The 17,626-nt window shown below is 40.9% G+C and overlaps 1 protein-coding gene and 1 long non-coding RNA gene across 3 annotated transcripts in view; one reads left to right on the top strand and one right to left on the bottom strand.

Moving 5' to 3' along the window:
- LOC144642857 (uncharacterized) overlaps positions 1-17,626 on the bottom strand; it is a 71,097-nt gene that overhangs the window by 19,442 nt on the left and 34,029 nt on the right. Inside the window, exon 3 of one of the 2 annotated variants that reach the window (XR_013568803.1) lies at positions 218-348. The exons of the other annotated variant lie outside the window; for it this stretch is intronic. This is a non-coding gene — a long non-coding RNA (uncharacterized LOC144642857). Of the gene's footprint in view, positions 1-217; positions 349-17,626 lie in introns of those variants that run through there. 2 annotated transcript variants of the gene reach the window in all.
- Positions 6,453-8,081, top strand: LOC144637766 (uncharacterized). Its single transcript, XM_078496845.1, has 4 exons — positions 6,453-6,812; positions 6,878-6,988; positions 7,166-7,632; positions 7,670-8,081. Exons 1-4 carry the CDS (start codon positions 6,453-6,455, stop codon positions 7,857-7,859), a joined length of 1,128 nt encoding a protein of 375 aa, XP_078352971.1. The 3' UTR covers positions 7,860-8,081.

Here is a 17,626-nt window from a genome sequence, read left to right as displayed (position 1 = left end):
AATAATTAACAATACAGCACTTGCCCCTTCGTGCTATAAACAGCTACTATCTATAATGCTTTGGTTTGACAGCTGGTATCAGGACACAAAACCAGCAACCAGCAGCCTAAAAAACGACCACTGGAAATAGTTGTTTTGGTAAGGGGGAGGGGGGTTATCAACATATGTACAAGTGTTATCCAGATGTTTGGAGGCATTTTAGTAAAAACCAATAACATCTGCCAATTCCTCTATTCTCCATTAGAGGGGGATTTTTCATGGCCAGTTGCTTCTTTTCCATTAAGTAAAATAAAACATCAATTTCTCTCTTCACTTGTTTGGCAAGTGAGGCTATTCGCAGTCTTCATCCTGAAAATGGCAAAAAATTGAAATTACAGCATTGAACGTGCTTGCTACCCCTTAAAACTCTCCCAGTTTGTGAAAGAGACAGAATCTATCAGTGTGGAGTCCTGGGACTAGTAGAGTCGTCACGTGACAAGAAGGCCGTGTACGATCGAGTTAGTTGAGTTCTTGCCATGTGTATGTTGTAACGAAACGGAAGATTGGCGCCATTACACTGAGCGTGTTAACCACTTTTTTGAAGCAAACAAGATAACCGATCCGGACAAAAAAAGATCCATTTTCCTGGTTAGCGTGGGAGCCAAAACCTACAAGCTTATACGAAGTCTGGTCGCTCCGGAAGACCCGAAGACCAAAACCTATGAGGATTTAGCGAAACTCGCCTAGGAACATTTCATGCCAAAGCCTTCCGCTATTGTACAACGATTCAAGTTTAACACTCGCACTCAACAACCAGGTGAGACAATTGCCATGTTTTTAGCTGAGTTGAGGCACCTGACCGAACACTGTGAATTCGGGGCAACATTAGATGAAATGCTACGTGATCGGCTTGTGTGTGGTGTTCACGACATCAGAATACAGCGTCGTTTACTAGCCGAACCGAAATTAACCCTGAAGCGAACGCTTGATCTGGCTCTCGCCATTGAGGCCGCGGATAAGGATGCCTCGGAGATACAAAAGGGGGACCCTCAGGAAGAGGATACTTCGCTCAACAAAGTCGATTTTAAAGTGGAAAAGGGTGACGAAGTTCATTGTTATCGCTGTGGCGGTAATCACTACCCCAAGAGCTGTCATTTTAAGGATGCGAAATGTTATGCTTGTGGAAAGTTGGGTCACCTATCTCGAGTGTGCCAGAACAAAAAGAAAGGGAAACTACCACCTCCTAGTACTAATAAGAAGTCAGACACCCCGCAGGATACCCATCTCCTAGAGGGGGGAGAGGAGGCAATGGGGAGAGAACAGGGTGTGGGTGCATATTCTTTGTTTACCCTTGGCGGTAAACGACCTTTGCCATACAAAGTACAGCTGAGTGTTGGTGGGCAAGCACTAGAAATGGAAGTTGACACAGGGGCTTCATTGTCAGTGATAAGTGAAGGCACCTGCAAACACCTTGTCTCACAAAACGGGGCACCGCCACTGGAGAAATCAGGAATTGTCCTTCGTACATACACTGGAGAAGAGGTCAAGCCCGAAGGGGTGTGTACAGTTGTTGTACATTATGAAGGGGGCGAATACTCCTTGCCATTGTTAGTTGTAAGTGGAGAAGGCCCAGCTCTGTTGGGGAGGAATTGGCTGGAAGAAATTAAGCTAAATTGGCCAAGGATTAAGCAACTTACTTCGCATGACAAGCGACTTGGAGAGATTTTGCAGAAACATGCACAGCTATCTGGGGAGGGTCTGGAGAACTTACAGGGGACAAAGGCCAAGATCCACGTGGACCCCACAGCCACCCCCATTTTCCATAAAGCCAGACCAGTGCCATATGCTCTCAGGGAGAAAATTGAGCAAGACCTGGAAAGACTTGAGAAGGCAGGAACCATTGAACCCGTTCAATATTCCGAGTGGGCCACACCCATTGTCTCAGTTATCAAAAGTGATGGCACAGTAAGAGTCTGTGGAGATTACAAGCTTACCGTCAATAAGGTCTCGAAATTGGATGGCTACCCTATCCCCAAGCTTGATGATCTATACACAAAGTTGGCTGGGGGTCAAACGTTTACTGAGTTAGACTTGAGCCATGCTTATGAGCAGATGCTTGTGGATGAGAACTCAAGGGAGTTTTTGACAATTAACACCCATAAAGGCCTTTTTAGATATAACCGCCTTCCATATGGGGTCTCTTCAGCGCCCGGCATCTTCCAGAGAACCATGGAGGGTTTGCTGCAAGGAATACCTTCGACAGGAGTCTTGCTAGATAATATCCTCATCACAGGGCCCAGCACGGAAGAGCACCTAGACAACATCGAGAAAGTTTTGGGACGCCTTTCTGATGCCGGCTTGCGGCTCAAAGCTGAAAAGTGCCAATTTATGAAGCCCGTTTTGGAGTGCCTGGGGCACCGCATTGATGCAGAAGGGTTTCATCCAGTTGAAGCAAAGGTGAAGGCCATCAAGGAGGCCCCAACCTCAACCAATCCCTCTGAGCTGAAGTCCTTTCTAGGGATGCTTAACTTCTATGGCAAGTTCATGCCCGACCTATCGTCCACCCTGGAGCCACTGCACGAGCTTCTCAGGAAAGATATCTGTTGGAAATGGGGTACAGAGCAACAAGAGGTGTTTGATAAGGCCAAGAATCGACTTCAATCATCAGATGTACTCGTGCATTATGATCCTGAGAAAGAGTTGGTGGTATCTTGTGATGCTTCACCCTATGGTATTGGGGCAGTGCTGGCCCATGTTATGAAAGATGGCTCAGAGAAACCAGTTGCATATGCCTCACGAACACTCTCCACAGCAGAGAGGAACTATGGCCACCTAGATAAAGAGGCACTAGCTGTAGTTTTTGCCGTGAAGAAGTTCCATCAATTTCTTTTTGGACGTCATTTCAAGGTCTACACAGATCACAAACCACTTTTGGGGCTGCTTAACCCTGAACAAGCCACACTTATAATGGCCTCAAGTAGGATGCAGCGATGGGCATTGACTTTGCTTGCGTATTAGTATGACCTTATTTATCGCCCTGGTGAAGAGAATGGAAACGCAGACGCCCTCAGTCGTCTACCCCTTCCAGTTGCTCCAGAGACCACGCCCATCCCAGGGGACATTGTACACCTTCTAGAGACCATCAACACCAGCCCAGTGGATGCCACTAAAGTGAAGTTGTGGACAGCCCGTGATCCAGTACTTTCTCAAGTTCTGCAGTTCGTCCTTCATGGATGGCCCATGGTAGTCGAAGAAGAAGCCCTGAAGCCTTATTTTGCTAGAAGAGAGGAATTGAGTGTACATGCTGGCTGCCTACTTTGGGGATCCCGGGTCGTGATACCCCCACAGGGGAGAGAGGAAGTGTTGAACATACTACATGAGTCCCACCCTGGTATTGTTAGAATGAAAAGCCTAGCTAGGAGCTATGTGTGGTGGCCGAAAATGGACTCACGTTTGGAGGAAAAGGTGAAAAGCTGTGTTACCTGCCAAAGCCACCAAAAGAAGCCACCCAGTTGACCGTTGCACCCTTGGGAATGGCCAGGCCGCCCTTGGTCTCGAGTACATGTAGATTATGCCGGTCCTTTTATGGGCAAGATGTTTCTCCTAATTATTGATGCGCATTCTAAATGGATGGATATACATTGTGTGAATTCTGCCACTTCCAGCGCAACCATTGAAAAGCTGAGGACAACCTTTGCTTCACACGGCCTACCAGAGATTGCAGTGTCAGACAATGGGTCCAATTTTGTTAGCAGCGAGTTCAAGTCATTTCTACAGAAAAATGGCATCAAGCACATTACCTCTGCTCCTTATCACCCATCATCAAATGGCCTCGTAGAACGAGCGGTGCAGACGTTTAAGCAAGGGATGAAGAAGCAAGGTGATGGTACTGTCGAGACCAAGTTAGCTCGGTTCCTATTAAGTTATCGTATTACCCCCCTAAGCACCACGGGTGAGTCTCCTGCTCAGTTACACTGGGGACGAAGTCTGAGGTCACATCTCTATCTGCTGCGACCAGATGTAGCGGCAAGGGTACATGCAGCACAGTCAAGACAGAAGATACAGCATGATCAGCATAGCCGAAAGCGTCAAGTGGAAGTCGGCGATTCAGTGAATGTTCGAAACTACTCCAGAGGCCCCAAGTGGATTCCAGGAACTATCATCCAGGAAACTGGTCCTTTGTCTGCGAGAATTGAGTTGGAAGATGGGACTGTGGTTCGAAGACACCACGATCAACTAGTTGCTCGACCCACAGAAAGTTTCAACCCTGGTGTCACATTACCGATTACTAGCCCATTGCAGCAGGAAGGTGTGGATCCAGAGATAATCGTACCTGATGTAAATGACCCCGAGGTTGCCCATGGAGACAGAGAACCACCCAGTGCAACAATGGTTCGGGACTCGGGGCCAACTACCCCTGTCAGGCGATACCCAGCGAGGAATAGAAACCCCCGCAGCGTTTTTACTAATGGACTCATTCCCTCCCCCATGAACAGTTTAAAGTTTTAGGGCAGAGGCGTTATTTTTTTCTTCTTTTCTCGTTGACGTTTGTTTTCTTGCTTGTTTAAGAACTTGGGGGGGGGGAGGAATGTGGAGTCCTGGGACTAGTAGAGTCGTCACGTGACAAGAAGGCCGTGTACGATCGAGTTAGTTGAGTTCTTGCCATGTGTGTGTTGTAACTCGGAGTTTACACACTGTTTTCTGTATTAAATACACCACAATCAGCAGGTATGGAAACCAGAAAAAGGAAGAACACATGGATGCTTGTCTAGAAGAAGTAAAAAAAGAGTACAAGTATGGCAACATGGCGGCATACTGGCTCAGAATTTTAAGAAATCTAAAGAGAATTTTGACAAGCTGGTACAAGGTTGTTACTGTCATAAGGCCTGTAATAAGGCACCCTTAGAACCAAGCTTAGCTGTTCGCTTTTGGGAGGTTTCCATTTACACGAAGTTAAAGTTAGGAAAAAAAACAGCATTAGGTGGCAGGGTGTGGCAGTCATGCTTTCTTATCAGGTTTTTGGGCTTGTGCATAAAAATTCCCGTCAGAGCACAAAAATGTAACTACCTTTAAACTGACTCAAAGAAGTCTCATTTGAAATTTACTGGTTGCTTTTTGCCAGCCCCGCTGTAAAATGTAAATCAAGAGGTTTTGAGGCAGTGAGGAAGTGGTTGCCCCTTTCCACTTGACGGTTTATTCAGAAGTGTCGAAATGAATATTTCAATCAAAACCCTATTGTTATAAACCAAATAAGTCGTGTTTGGAAGGAAATTCAGCAAATAAATATTTTGGGTGTTTTTGGTTTGCACTGGGATGAAATGAAAATCAGAGATGGGGTAACATTGGAGTTTGAAGAGCCTCCGATTGATAAACGTGTTGACTGGATAAATTGTTCAAATGTTGGTGAAGGCAGACAATTCTGTGGATTCGGAGGATGATTATTACCAGAGTGTTTATTCTAAGGACTGTTTTGACAGTGAAAATGAAAATAATGATGAAGAAAGTATGGGTGATAACACAACAAAATCTGCCAGAAGTGTTTGCCAGTTTTTTTTTATTAGTGTGGAAGGTGACTTTTCCTGCCCCATTGCATCCTTTCCAGTATACAGTGTTACTGCCGAAAAACTTCTAACATGGTATGGCCCTTAATCGGAATATTAGACAAAGTTTCAAATGGTTTCATCAAAATTGTATATGGTGTGTGTGATGGTGGCACCTCTCTGAACGAGTTAAGGTTTTTGGTCAAGGCTCCAACGTTTAGTAAAGACCAAGCTTTAGATTATTTTAATAACATTTGAGAGTCAAACCATCGTCAGGCGGGTTTTACGACAAGGTTCTTTCTGGAAACTATATGAGAAAAGACCAGAGTTACTGGGAGATCAATTCAAAAAGTATCTAGAAGGTAAAGACCGTGAGAAAGTTCTCCACATGATGTAAAAATCGTTCTCGAGTTTTGGTAAAAAGAAATAAATACAAAAGAAGGCTCTGTGACCTAGCCACTGAAAAAGCCCGATAGGTTCTTCTTTCTGACTTTAAATAGTAGTAGCCGGTGTCAAAACAACTTTTTGATGAACTGTCATGGATAATATACGCTACAACTTAAATGTCTAAACCACAAGAACGTTTATCAAGTTCAAGCTCCAACTCAATTCAGACACCAAAGCGAAACTGCGAAGAGATGTTGGTTGAGCAAGCAATAGAATCCGCGATGTCACTCAAAATGATCATGGACAAATTAAACGCAATAGAAAGTAGAATGGACGACTTCTCAAACCTCCACACGCAGTTATCAACATTGGAATGAGAGTTGAAAGAAGAAATTGACAATGTCAGACAAACGACAAATTGAGGAAAAGTGGAAAGATCTAGTTGGTGCAGAAGCTCATTGCAACAGTTATTCAAAGATAGTCTTGTAGCCGTTTTGCTACATTTCTTGACCGTAAGCCAAAAGAGCATAAAAAGGCCTATCAAGAATGCAAGAACTTTGTGATCTTGAAGACGAGTGTTCAGGTCGCCGAATCGTTGACATAGAAAGCCTTGTCTCGGCGATCGAAACAGCTGCTGTTTGTAAAGAATGCAAGGAAGGAACACTGCTTCTCCGCGAGGAAGGCAGAATGGGATTGGCTAGTCAGATGACTTTTCAAAGCGTTTCATGTGGTACGGAAACTGAATTTAGCACAGATCGAAAAACAGGACGGTTTTACCCAATCAATCGGAGTGCTGTATTTGCTGCAAAGTCTATTGGCCGTGGATATACAGCATTATCAAAATTTTGCAATAATCTGGACATCCCAGGCCCCATGGCCCAACGGACCTTTGAAAAACACTCAAAGGTAACAAGGGATGCAGCGGTTTCAGAGGCCAAAGAAAGTATGAAAGCTGCTATAGATGAGATCAGACAGGTGAAGAAGATGAAATGGCAGATATTTCCATCACAATCGATGGCACGTGGATGAAGAGAGGACACAGCTCCCTTTCTTGGCAAACTGGCAAGGTTATTGATAACACTGTACATGTGTTATCAATAACACAATCTAAGTTTTGCTTTGAGTGCACCTACTGGGATAAGAAAGACAACATACCGTTGCTGGACCGTATTTCTTGTAGGGCAAACCATGTCTGTGACAATAATCATGAAGCTTCGTCAAATTCTATAGATGCAACGCACCATGGATATCTATTCTAGATCTGTACAACAAAACAAGTTGCATTATTTGACCATGATTTCAGATCGAGACTGCAGTGTTGTGGAACTGAAACCATATGGTTATTGAAAAAGGACTGTGTTGGTCATCTCCAGAAAAGGATAGGTCGGCGGCTAAGAGATCTGAAAAATGCATACAAGGGTAGGAAACTTCCTGACGTGAAGACTCTCGGTGGCAAAGACCGCTTGACAGACAAACGAATTGACCTATTTCAAAAAACTCTACGGGAAAGCCACCAGAAGCAACAAAAACATGGAAGAGATGAAGAGATGAAGAGAGCAATATGGGCTATTTTATATCATTCCGCGTCATCTGAGGATAACCCACAGCACCAGTACTGCCCTGAAGGAGAAACTTCCTGCTGTGGTTGGCAGCGAGACCAAGTTAAAAGGACCAATGATTACAAGCACAAGTCTCCATTAGCACCAGCTGTTGTTGAGGTCATAAAGCCAACATTGTTTACCTGTCAGCTGATAAACTGTTAGAATGTGTCTTGAAGGAGCTACCCAAAATCAGAATGAGTCTTTGAACTCCGTAGTTTGGAGCTTGTGCCCGAAAGAAAGCTTTGCTGGCCTTACAACTGTCGAGACAGCATGTGCCATGGCTGTAAGTCGCTTTAATGATGGTTCCCACACATCAGTTTACATCATAACAAATTGTGGGCTAAATCCATGAAGATGCGTTTCCGAAAGGGCAGAAAAGGAGGATAGCAAGCGCATACGTCATGCAGAAAGAAGGATGGGGAAGGTGCTCTGGCTGCAAGACAGCAAAGAAGAACTAAAAGTAGACACCAGGAGGGGAAACACATTGATAATGAGGGAGAAACCTATGTTCCTGGAGGATTTTGAGACTCTTTCTATTAACATTTGCTTACTCAAAGTTTCTTTTGTATTTTCTGAAAACAACAATCGTTTCGCAACTGTAACTTTGTGGCTTTTTGTATAATACCCCACAAACCATATACTTTAAGAATCTGTGATAAATTTCCTATCCAATGAACCTCAAATTTGGCCTCAATTTTGCAGTGTAAGATTGCTAGTAGTTAGAATGTTGTATTGTGTAGCCAATTACGGTCCTGGTAGTTTGCACAGTGAAACCATGACTTGAAATTGAAAAGATTATGTAATGTTTATTAAATGAGCATCAGTGTTTTATCAAGTTTAAAACACGAGGTGCAGCCCAGTGTTTTAGACTTGATAAAACACAAACTGCGAATTTATTGAACGGCTTAAAAATCTTCTGATGTAGATCAACTCATTCTTGCACTAATATTTAGATTTGGGGTTATTTTGGCCTAGAAAATTGGACGTAAAGTTTAGCCGTGCCTTTATCAGATATAAAGACACTCATTGAACATTAATTTCTTTTGTCTTTATGGAAGATATCACTTGGTCTCCTGAGTAGAATATTGTGCTTTGCACATTTGCCACAAAATAAGTGTGTTTGCCGGTGGGGGATAAAGATACACTTCCGGATAGTTCATAGGGATTAAACAATTGAGAATTTCTGTTTACATAGTTTAATAGAGTGTTTCGTGCAATTTAATTTGATAGATGTTGGGTATTCCTTTAAAAGCAAGCTAGCACTATGTGATTGCAAAAAGTGTCAAAATAAGGGTAGGCTGCCCCCTTCCCTTGGTGAAAATGTAGAGCAGCCGCATTTTGGTTTCCTCATTAATTCAAAGCTGCCAAAGACAGTGGTATCCTGGATTGAAGAGTACAAGGATATGGAGGAAAAATGGTCAGTGGAAAGCATCTGAAAGGCTTTGAAGAGGTATGTTTGTGCTCAAGAGATTGGAAAACGATACCACAGTGAAGTGCCATGGAAAGAACTTAGTCTCCAAAATGGTCTGGAGTTCCAACTACTGGTGCCTTACTTTCTGGAAATGCACTAGCTTTGAAAACTGTTCAGTCCAACAATATTTCAAAAACGCATTTCGCAATCCGTTTCAATCTTTGTCACTTTAAGCCATCCGTACCATCTTTTGTATTAGCTGTGTTATTGAAATGTTCCTTCACTGTTTTAAGAGATTATTTGTGTATTTCAGCGAATTTAATGGTCATTTCCCATGCCTAAAATTGGATACAATCCGTGTCACAGTCCCTTTAATGTCAAAGACAGACTTCAACACCGTTGCAATCAACTTAATTGATCTGTTTATCCACTGTTCCTGATTTCATCATATGCTGCTACGAGAATGTTCACTTTAAAGTGGTCATTAACAGTCAAAACTAATTGCTTTGTGACAATGTTTTATTTAATTAAGTCTGAAATTTAACCTGTGGTCTATATGTTAATTATTTTGTTCATTGATTTTTTCCCTTAGGTTCCATCAAAAGAAGCTGGTATTGTTGCTCTTCATTATTTGAAGACCAAATCAATCTCAGATACAACCATGACCAACCTTAAGGCAGCATGCAAGGAATTCTGTATTCCTTTTACAAAAAAGTCAAACAAAAATGCTGTATTAGAATCCATTGGCCGTACTGTGTTTGAAAAAGGCATTGTAAAAAGAAAGAACGATAAAGAATTGATTTCTTATGATAACCTGATTACCACAGGGACAGAGATGAAATAAATGATATGTATATTTTAATTGACTCACTACATACCAAAAGTTACCACACTTAAATATATTTTTTGTTTTTTAAAAAAATATAAATACATTAATGGGAATAAAAATATGAAAAACAACTTAATATATGACACTGAAGGAGGAGCCTTGGCTAACCCTTTTTAGATAACTGCACAAAAGTATGTGCAGTGGAAAATCTTTTCCTATGACTCCATAGTCTTACATTAAAAACAGATGAAGGAAGAGATGGAACTGAATAGACTGATGGTGTTAGATAAGGCAATGGGGGTGAAAGTTTCCTATGAGGCTGTAAAATTGCGTGTGTGGCAGGAAAAAAGAAAAGAAAACGTTGATTTGCTTGTGGTGGTGGCAGAGAAAGAGAATATTTTAGGAGGCTAACACGGGTGCCTTTTGTAGCAAGCAGATAAGAGCATCCATGTTTGAGATAGTTTTTGTTTTTAAAGAGTAAGGAGCTTCAGTCTGAGAGTACAATTTAAAATTTGAGAACTCTACAGTGGAAGGAGTTGTCTGTGTTCGCAAAGGGAAGGGCTGGTGAGATTGAGATAAGTTATTTGTTCTGACTTGTATAGACGACCTTGTGAAACTCAACAGGCTGCATGTTTATTGGTAATTGTCTATAAATGTTTTGGTCCCTTATTCCATTTTAGGAGGTTCAAGATATTAATGTAGTCTTGGAGAGGATAAAGAAGATGGAAGACTCCCAGAAAGCCACTGTAGATTCCTCTTTGAACGAGTTAAGGCTCTTGATCAAGGCTACAAATGTTAAGTGAAGACCAAGCTTTAGATTATTTGCTTCGGATGGTGGCCAAGAATCAACTTTCCTAAGGTGGGGTTTTACGACACGGTTCTCAAAGCTATGAGAGGAAAGACCAGAGTACTGGAAGATCAATTCAAAAAGTATCTAGAATTACTTTTGGGCGCTAAAGACCTCAAAAGTGGATAAATCAATGAGGTCTTCTATTTCCAGGCTGCTCGCTTTTCCTTGAGGGGTTGTGGTGGTTACACCTTTCGTTAGGTGCAGTGTTTATATTTTCGCCAGTTGGATCATTTCCAGAGTGCCTGTCCTGAGAGCAAAACCCCCCTTTTTAATTCGTCATTATTGCATCCCCCACCTCCAGTCAGAATTAAAGTAAAGATTAAAGCAATCTCCCTGAACAGGGCCCCCAAGGTGCAGCCACACTGGTCAGTAATGGGTTCACTGGATTCGATGGATCTACAAATTCAGTTGTTGGTTTCCCAATCTTACCTGTCAAAGTGAAAGCCAAAGGGTGTCTAGATTATGTGGTTACACCAGGGCAGAAGGAGAGAGGGCATTGAAACGAGCCTTGATGCGGAAGCTTTTTGCCAGCCCCGCTGTAACATGTAAATCAAGAGGTTTTGAGGCAGTGAGGAAGTGGTTTTAGTTTTTTTTAGGGTTTTCCCTGACTAATATGGTGGTCGCCAGGGATTGTGACTTCTCCAATCTCCATTAATACTTGCTGAGGACGTAACAGATGACTTTCCCGATAAATCATTAACAGAAAAAACTGAGGAAAAGGAGGATGAAGATGAAGTTTAAACATGTGGAGGGGAGGGAACTTGTTAACGTGTTGTTGTGGATAGCAGATAGCGACTGTAATATTGAGGGAGAAGCAATCGTTGCGGGAAACATTATTTCCTCTTTAAACGACCAAGAAGCAAAAGTATTATGTAGTTTCTATCTACAGTGCGACAATCGTTTTCGAGTTCGTAAAATTCGGTAAAAAGAAATAGATAAAAAAGACGGCTCTGTGACCTAACCTCTGATAAAGCCCGATGGAATCTTCTTTCTGACTTTTATTTAAATAGTATTAGTCGATGTCACAACAACTCTTTGATGAACTTTTATGGATAATATATGCTACAACTTAAATGTCTAAACGACAGGAACGTTCATTCAAGCTCCAACTCAATGCCGACACAGATGTGAAACCGCAAAGAGATGTTGGATGAACAAGAAATAGAATCCGCGAATTAAACACAATAGAAAGTAGAATGAACGACAACTTCTCAAACCTCCACACTTAGAAATAAACCTAGAGCTGCGAGTTAAAAGCAGAAATCGACGATGTCAGACAAACGACAAATTGAGGAAAAGTGAAAAGATCTAGTTGGGGCAGAAGCTCATTCCAACTGTTATTGAAAGAGTCTTAAAGTGCTAGGCAACTGGGCAAGGCAATTAAGTTAAATGGAATGGGGCAAGGAAGTTGATGCTCAGGGGACATGCCCGGTAGTAAAGACTTCGTTGCTTACAGATGTTTCCACTAAAAAAGTGAAGATAGTGGTAAGCCTCTCTTAAACAATTTCTTTTCTGGAAATTCTAAGTCCCCTTTACGATACCATCGGAATTCATTCTAAGGGCAGGGTATGATTCTTAAAGGAATGTCTTTGAAACAAGCAAACAACAACTATGTAAAAGTTACTGTGAATAAGGCTAAGGAACGAAATGTGAAGGAAATGTCTGCAACCAATGATCTGCAGGGAACTGTATCACAGAAGACGCAGTACCGGTATCTGTCTTTGCTTAAAAGGGATGAACTACAATGAATATCAGAAAGCCTGGCAAACACTCGATGCTCATTTCAGCACGCAGTTAGATGAGCCCTACAAACGCACATCTTGAGAAACCCCAAACACGAAGAAAGAGTGATGGTCGATCAATTTAATACTTGATTACGCCAAGCAGAAAATTGCAATCGGTACAATGCAAATATCGATGAGCCTATTTGTGATCAGGTTATCAACAAGTGCAAATCAGACGAGTTGTGGGAGAAATTATTGCTTAAGGGAACTCACCCAACTCTGCAAAAGGCGCGTAGAAATTTAGTTGAAAGCAACAGCATTGACGGGCGCAGAAGAAGATCATCAAGAAAACTACATTGAACAAAGAGAAACCGCTGAAGAGGAGATACTGTGGAAAAGTGAAAGGTTGTATTTTCTGTACTTTTTTAATCACAGAAGGAAGCATGTGGGTGAAAACGTCGCTGATTTGAGAGTTTTGGACAGCTGGGACAGACCAAGGGCAATTTTGAAGAACTTCTGTCAGGCAGTCTAGTAATTAAGTCAAGCATAGCAAGTGTTTTGTCTTGTAATATTTTTGTAAGAGTTTGCTAAAATTAACTAAAACTGTGAAATGTAAACCTCCCTGCATGTTTATTACATTTTCTTTGGATATTAATTTCAACCATTAGGTTTGGTACAAATCCTTATGATTTTGCCACCACCATTTTGGCCAAGTGGTAATCTTGTCAGCCTGGGCTTCCTGTTGTCACATGGTACATCAGGATGAACAGCATTCAATTTATACTCCATTTCAATTTTATACAATTAGTTTAATTGCATGCTTTTTGTTTTTAACACCCACTTTGCAAATTCTTTCTATATATATTTTTACTATAATTAAAAGATTGAGACTGTAAGGACAGTTACTTAAAGTTTCACGCACGAGGCGATCATCAGACTGTGCCGTTAAAATGCTATTAAAATGCTATTAACGGCACAGTCTGATGATCGCCTCGTGCGTGAAACTTTAAGTAACTGTCCGTACAGTCTCAATCTTTTTAATTATAGTATCCCGCTCTGCATGTATTTGTATCGAGCACTCGTACGATTGTGTGAAACCATTTACATTTTTCTTTGTTTATATATATTTTTACATATTTCTACTTCATTAATATTTTTCACATATTTTGTCACTATATATATCTATGCAAATTTTACTTTCTCAACATTAAACTTGATAATGACCGAAGAGCGGTCAAAACCTCGCAAAATTTTACAGCTGATTTTTATTGTGAAATGCGTGTGCCCTAACTTTCTACCATTTTATGCATTTTCAAAAGTTTCTTTATGTTAATTATGCTCTTGTTTCTCTCACCAGCAATAATTGGAGATCCAAAGTATGGAATAAAAACAAACAGAGAGTGCTTTGATAACATAATAAGCACTCTCCAACACTTAAGTTCAACCTTTTGGATAATCTTATCTCAAAAGAGGTTCAACGCATTTCAAACATCAAGAGAACCAATGGAAAAATGCCTTTAAACAAATCAGCAGGAATTAAAGGTAACAATGATCATTCCTTCACCCTTGAAGTCCCAAGAGTCCTAAGTGTGTATTCCTTAATCACAGAAGGAAGCATGTGGGTTAAAACGTTGCTGATTTGAGAGTTAAGTATTCAAACTACACACTTGTAAGCTTTTTGGACAGGTAGGACAGACCAAAGACAATTTTTGGGGTCCTTTTGTCAGGCAGTCTAGTGTGTCAAGCGTAGCAAGTGTTTCTGGTGATATTTTTGGTAAGAGTTTGCTAAAATGAACTATAATTGTCAAATGTAAACCTTCCAGCCTGTTTATTACATTCCTTTCAATATCAGTTTCGCCCATAAAGTTTCGTGCAAATCCTTATGATTTTACCACCACCATTTTGACCAAGTCGTCCCTTTGTCAGCCTGGGTTTCCTGTTGTCACATAGCGCATCAGAAAGCAAAGGGAGAATGGTTGAACTTGGAAGTAGCAAATAAAAAGGCAAAGTGATTTTGCATTGATCACGTTTCAAGGAACTTTCCCATTTATCAGACAGATACCAAGGAGACTCCACTTCATGTAATTTGCCCAAGCTGTGGTAACATTTTCCCTGGACTTTACACAAAGACATGTTACATGCAGTGGAGAGCATTTCCCAGTGACATGGATGTTTTGAAGATGTGGAGATCACTACTATTGTCTTGAAAGGTTGTCCCCTGAACTAAGCATGAATTACCCATGAATATTCAGATAGCAAGTGCTTGTAGAACCAAAGAAAGAAGGTCACGTGGGTAGTGTGTGCAAATATATGTTTGGAGGCATGAATGGAAGCATTATACCTGTGTAATCATTTGTTTGCTTTTTGGGCAAGTCGCATCAAAAGGACTCCTTCTCCCAAGGCATTGTATGGTGTGTTGCCTGATGTTTGGAGAGAGGTCCTTAAGTAGGTGATAACAACTGGAAATGACTTGCGTGATGAATAATTTGAATATGAAGGTGTGACTGTCAATGTAAATGAAGCAGTGGAAATTGCAGGAGAAGAATGTGGTGCTGCACGGACAACAAAAAGAATATGACAACAGTGCTTCTGCAGCCAATAGAATCTCTGCATTTTGCAATGAAAAGAACAGAGAGATTACATTTCAAGGAACATTCCTTTTTTGGGACAATACCAAAGACTCTACTCCCTGTAATTTGCCAATTTGTAGTAATAAAGATTTCTGTTGTATCGTTCATAGTTTATGCTTTTCATGGGTCAACGATTTTCTAATCAGGTATATGAAATTCATTTATTTGTGCTGCAGACATTTTGTTTGTCGAAACTCCTCGCAGGCGAACAAGTGCGACGTTCGGGGGCAGCCACATTGCCAAATCACCAAGTGCACAAAAAATTGTATGTTTCATTGGTTATGAAAATTGTATATTATAAGTCATCCTTTAACTCAATTTTTACATTTTTCAATAATTAATTAATTTTTTTATAATAATTAATTCTTTTAATAATAATCAATTTTTTTAGGTTGTAACACTGGCCAAACAGAAGAAGGAGGCTGTTGTGTTTTCCCATTCGAGTATACAATGATGAAATGTGCTGAGAGTGCATCAGCCTCTGCAGCAGAACATTACCAAGAAGTACTGCAGGCATTGGCAAAAGCATTGCCATTCGTTGAGTTTATACACATGTAAATGTCAGTGACTTCCATTGGGAATTAGGTAACCTTGTGGTGATAATTATATTTTTACAAATTTCTACTTCATTAATATTTTTCACATATTTTGTCACTACATATATCTATGCAAATTTTACTTTCTCAACATTTACTTGATAATGACCGAAGAGCGGTCAAAACCTCGCAAAATTTCGCCGCTGAATTTTATTGTGAAATGCGTGTGCCCTAACTTTCTACCATTTTATACATTTTTAAAAAGTTTCTTGATGTTAATTATGCTCTTGTTTCTCTCACCAGCAATTGGCATCTGAGGAAAAATGAAAGGCAAGCCACTACAGCAGACAGCTCCACTATTTCTCAAAGACTGCCAAATGACAAAAGACCATTCTCAACCGGAAAGCCACAGTGACAAGAAACCGGTTTACAGTTCACTTGTGCCAAGCCTGCCTTAAATCAAGTGGGCAAATGCCTACGCGAAGGATGCAATCAAGTCCTTTATGTCTCATGTTGCTTCACAACATGACGGTGGACTGCAGGGTTTTAAACAGTATGGAATAAAAACAAACAGAGAGTGATTTGATAACATAGTAAAGCACTCTCCAAAACCTCCAGCACTTAAGTTGAACTGTTTGGATAATCTTATCTCAAAAGAGGTTCAACGCATTTCAAACACCAAGAGAACCAACGGAAAAATGCCTTTAAACAAATCAGTATTGGCAGGAATTAAAGGTAAGATGATCATTCCTTCACCCTTGAAGTCCCAAGAGTGCCAAGTGTGTATTCCTTAATCACACTACCCCCTTGTGAGGTGGGACAGACCAAAGACAAATTTTTTTCTTTTGTCAGGCAGTCTAGTGTTGTCAAGCGTAGCAAGTGTTTTCTCTTGTAATATTTTTGGTAAGAGTTTGCTAAAATTAGCTATAATTGTCAAATGTAAACCTTCCAGCCTGTTTATTACATTTCCTTTCAATATCAATTTTGCACAGAAAGTTTCGTACAAATCCTTATGATTTAACCACCACCATTTTGACCAAGTCGTCCCTTTGTCAGCCTGGGCTCCCTGTTGTCACATAGCGCATCAGAAAGCAAAGGGAGAATGTTTGAACTTGGAAGTAGCAAATGTAAAAGGCAAAGAGATTTTGCATCGATCACGTTTCAAGGAACTTTCCTATTTATCAGACAGTACCAAGGAGACACCACTTCATGTAATTTGCCCAAGCTGTGGTAACATTTTCCCTGGACTTTACACAAACACATGACACATGCAGTGGAGAGCATTTCCCAGTGACCTGTAATGGAAGTTTTGAAGATCTGGAAATCACTGCTATTGTCTTGCAAGGTTGTCCCCTGAACCAAGCATGCATTATCCATGAATATGGCTACAATGCCCTCAACAAAAAGTCAAGAACTATTGCCACAATTAAGATAGCAAGTGCTTGTATAACCAAAGAAAGAAGGTCACATGGGTAGTGTGTGCAAATATATGCCTGAAGGCAGGAATGGAAGCATTATACCTGTGTATTCATTTGTTTGCTTTTTGGGCAAGTCGCATCAAAAAGACTCCTTGTCCCAAGGCAATGTCTGGTGTTGCTTGATGTTTGGAGAGAGGTCCTTAAGTAGGCGATAACAACTGGAAATGTCTTGCACGATGAATTATTTGACTATGAAGGTGTGAGTGTTGAAGATACAACATTTACATGGCTACAGTACCGTATAGCAATTCAATTACAAATTCCTTCCACAGTTTTTATTGCTTGTGTCTTTGTGATGAAATAAGTTTCCACCCCCCCCCCCCACCCCTCCAATTTCAGCGTCCATCATCTTTCAAGTTTCGCCTGCCTTCTTTGACCCCTGACATATCCCACAGGTTTTCACAAGTACAGGCTGGAAACATGCAAAAATGCCAAAAAAAATTGGCAAAAAGTTGCATCTGTTACAAAACGTTTTGTGTGACTATTGTTTTCTTACAAATGCTAGTGAGAAAGGGAAGAGAAACAAGCAAGTGGAGTAGATGTCGAGTATGATGACAACTACAAGACAGCTACAGAAATTCACAAGAGGGTATTAGAGTAAGAAGAGGAAAGGCAATTGAAGGAGAGAAAGGAGAAGGCTACAGCTGCAGAAATGAGCACG

Source organism: Oculina patagonica, chromosome 2 (assembly GCF_052425735.1).
Source record: "Oculina patagonica isolate OP01 chromosome 2, crgOcupat, whole genome shotgun sequence".
In the NCBI taxonomy this organism is placed as follows: Eukaryota; Metazoa; Cnidaria; class Anthozoa; order Scleractinia; family Oculinidae; genus Oculina; species Oculina patagonica.
The sequence above is the reverse complement of the archived record's forward strand: the minus strand, read 5'-3'. Positions and strand labels throughout refer to the sequence as shown.

Bases quoted from the DNA above. Each gene is read 5' to 3' on its own strand.
- LOC144637766 (XM_078496845.1), top strand. From the start codon at position 6,453: ATGCAAGAACTTTGTGATCTTGAAGACGAGTGTTCAGGTCGCCGAATC. The intron at 6,813-6,877 runs GTAACAAGGGAT...AGATGAGATCAG, and splicing joins CCTTTGAAAAACACTCAAAG to ACAGGTGAAGAAGATGAAAT. The intron at 7,633-7,669 runs GCCAACATTGTT...ATAAACTGTTAG, and splicing joins GCTGTTGTTGAGGTCATAAA to AATGTGTCTTGAAGGAGCTA.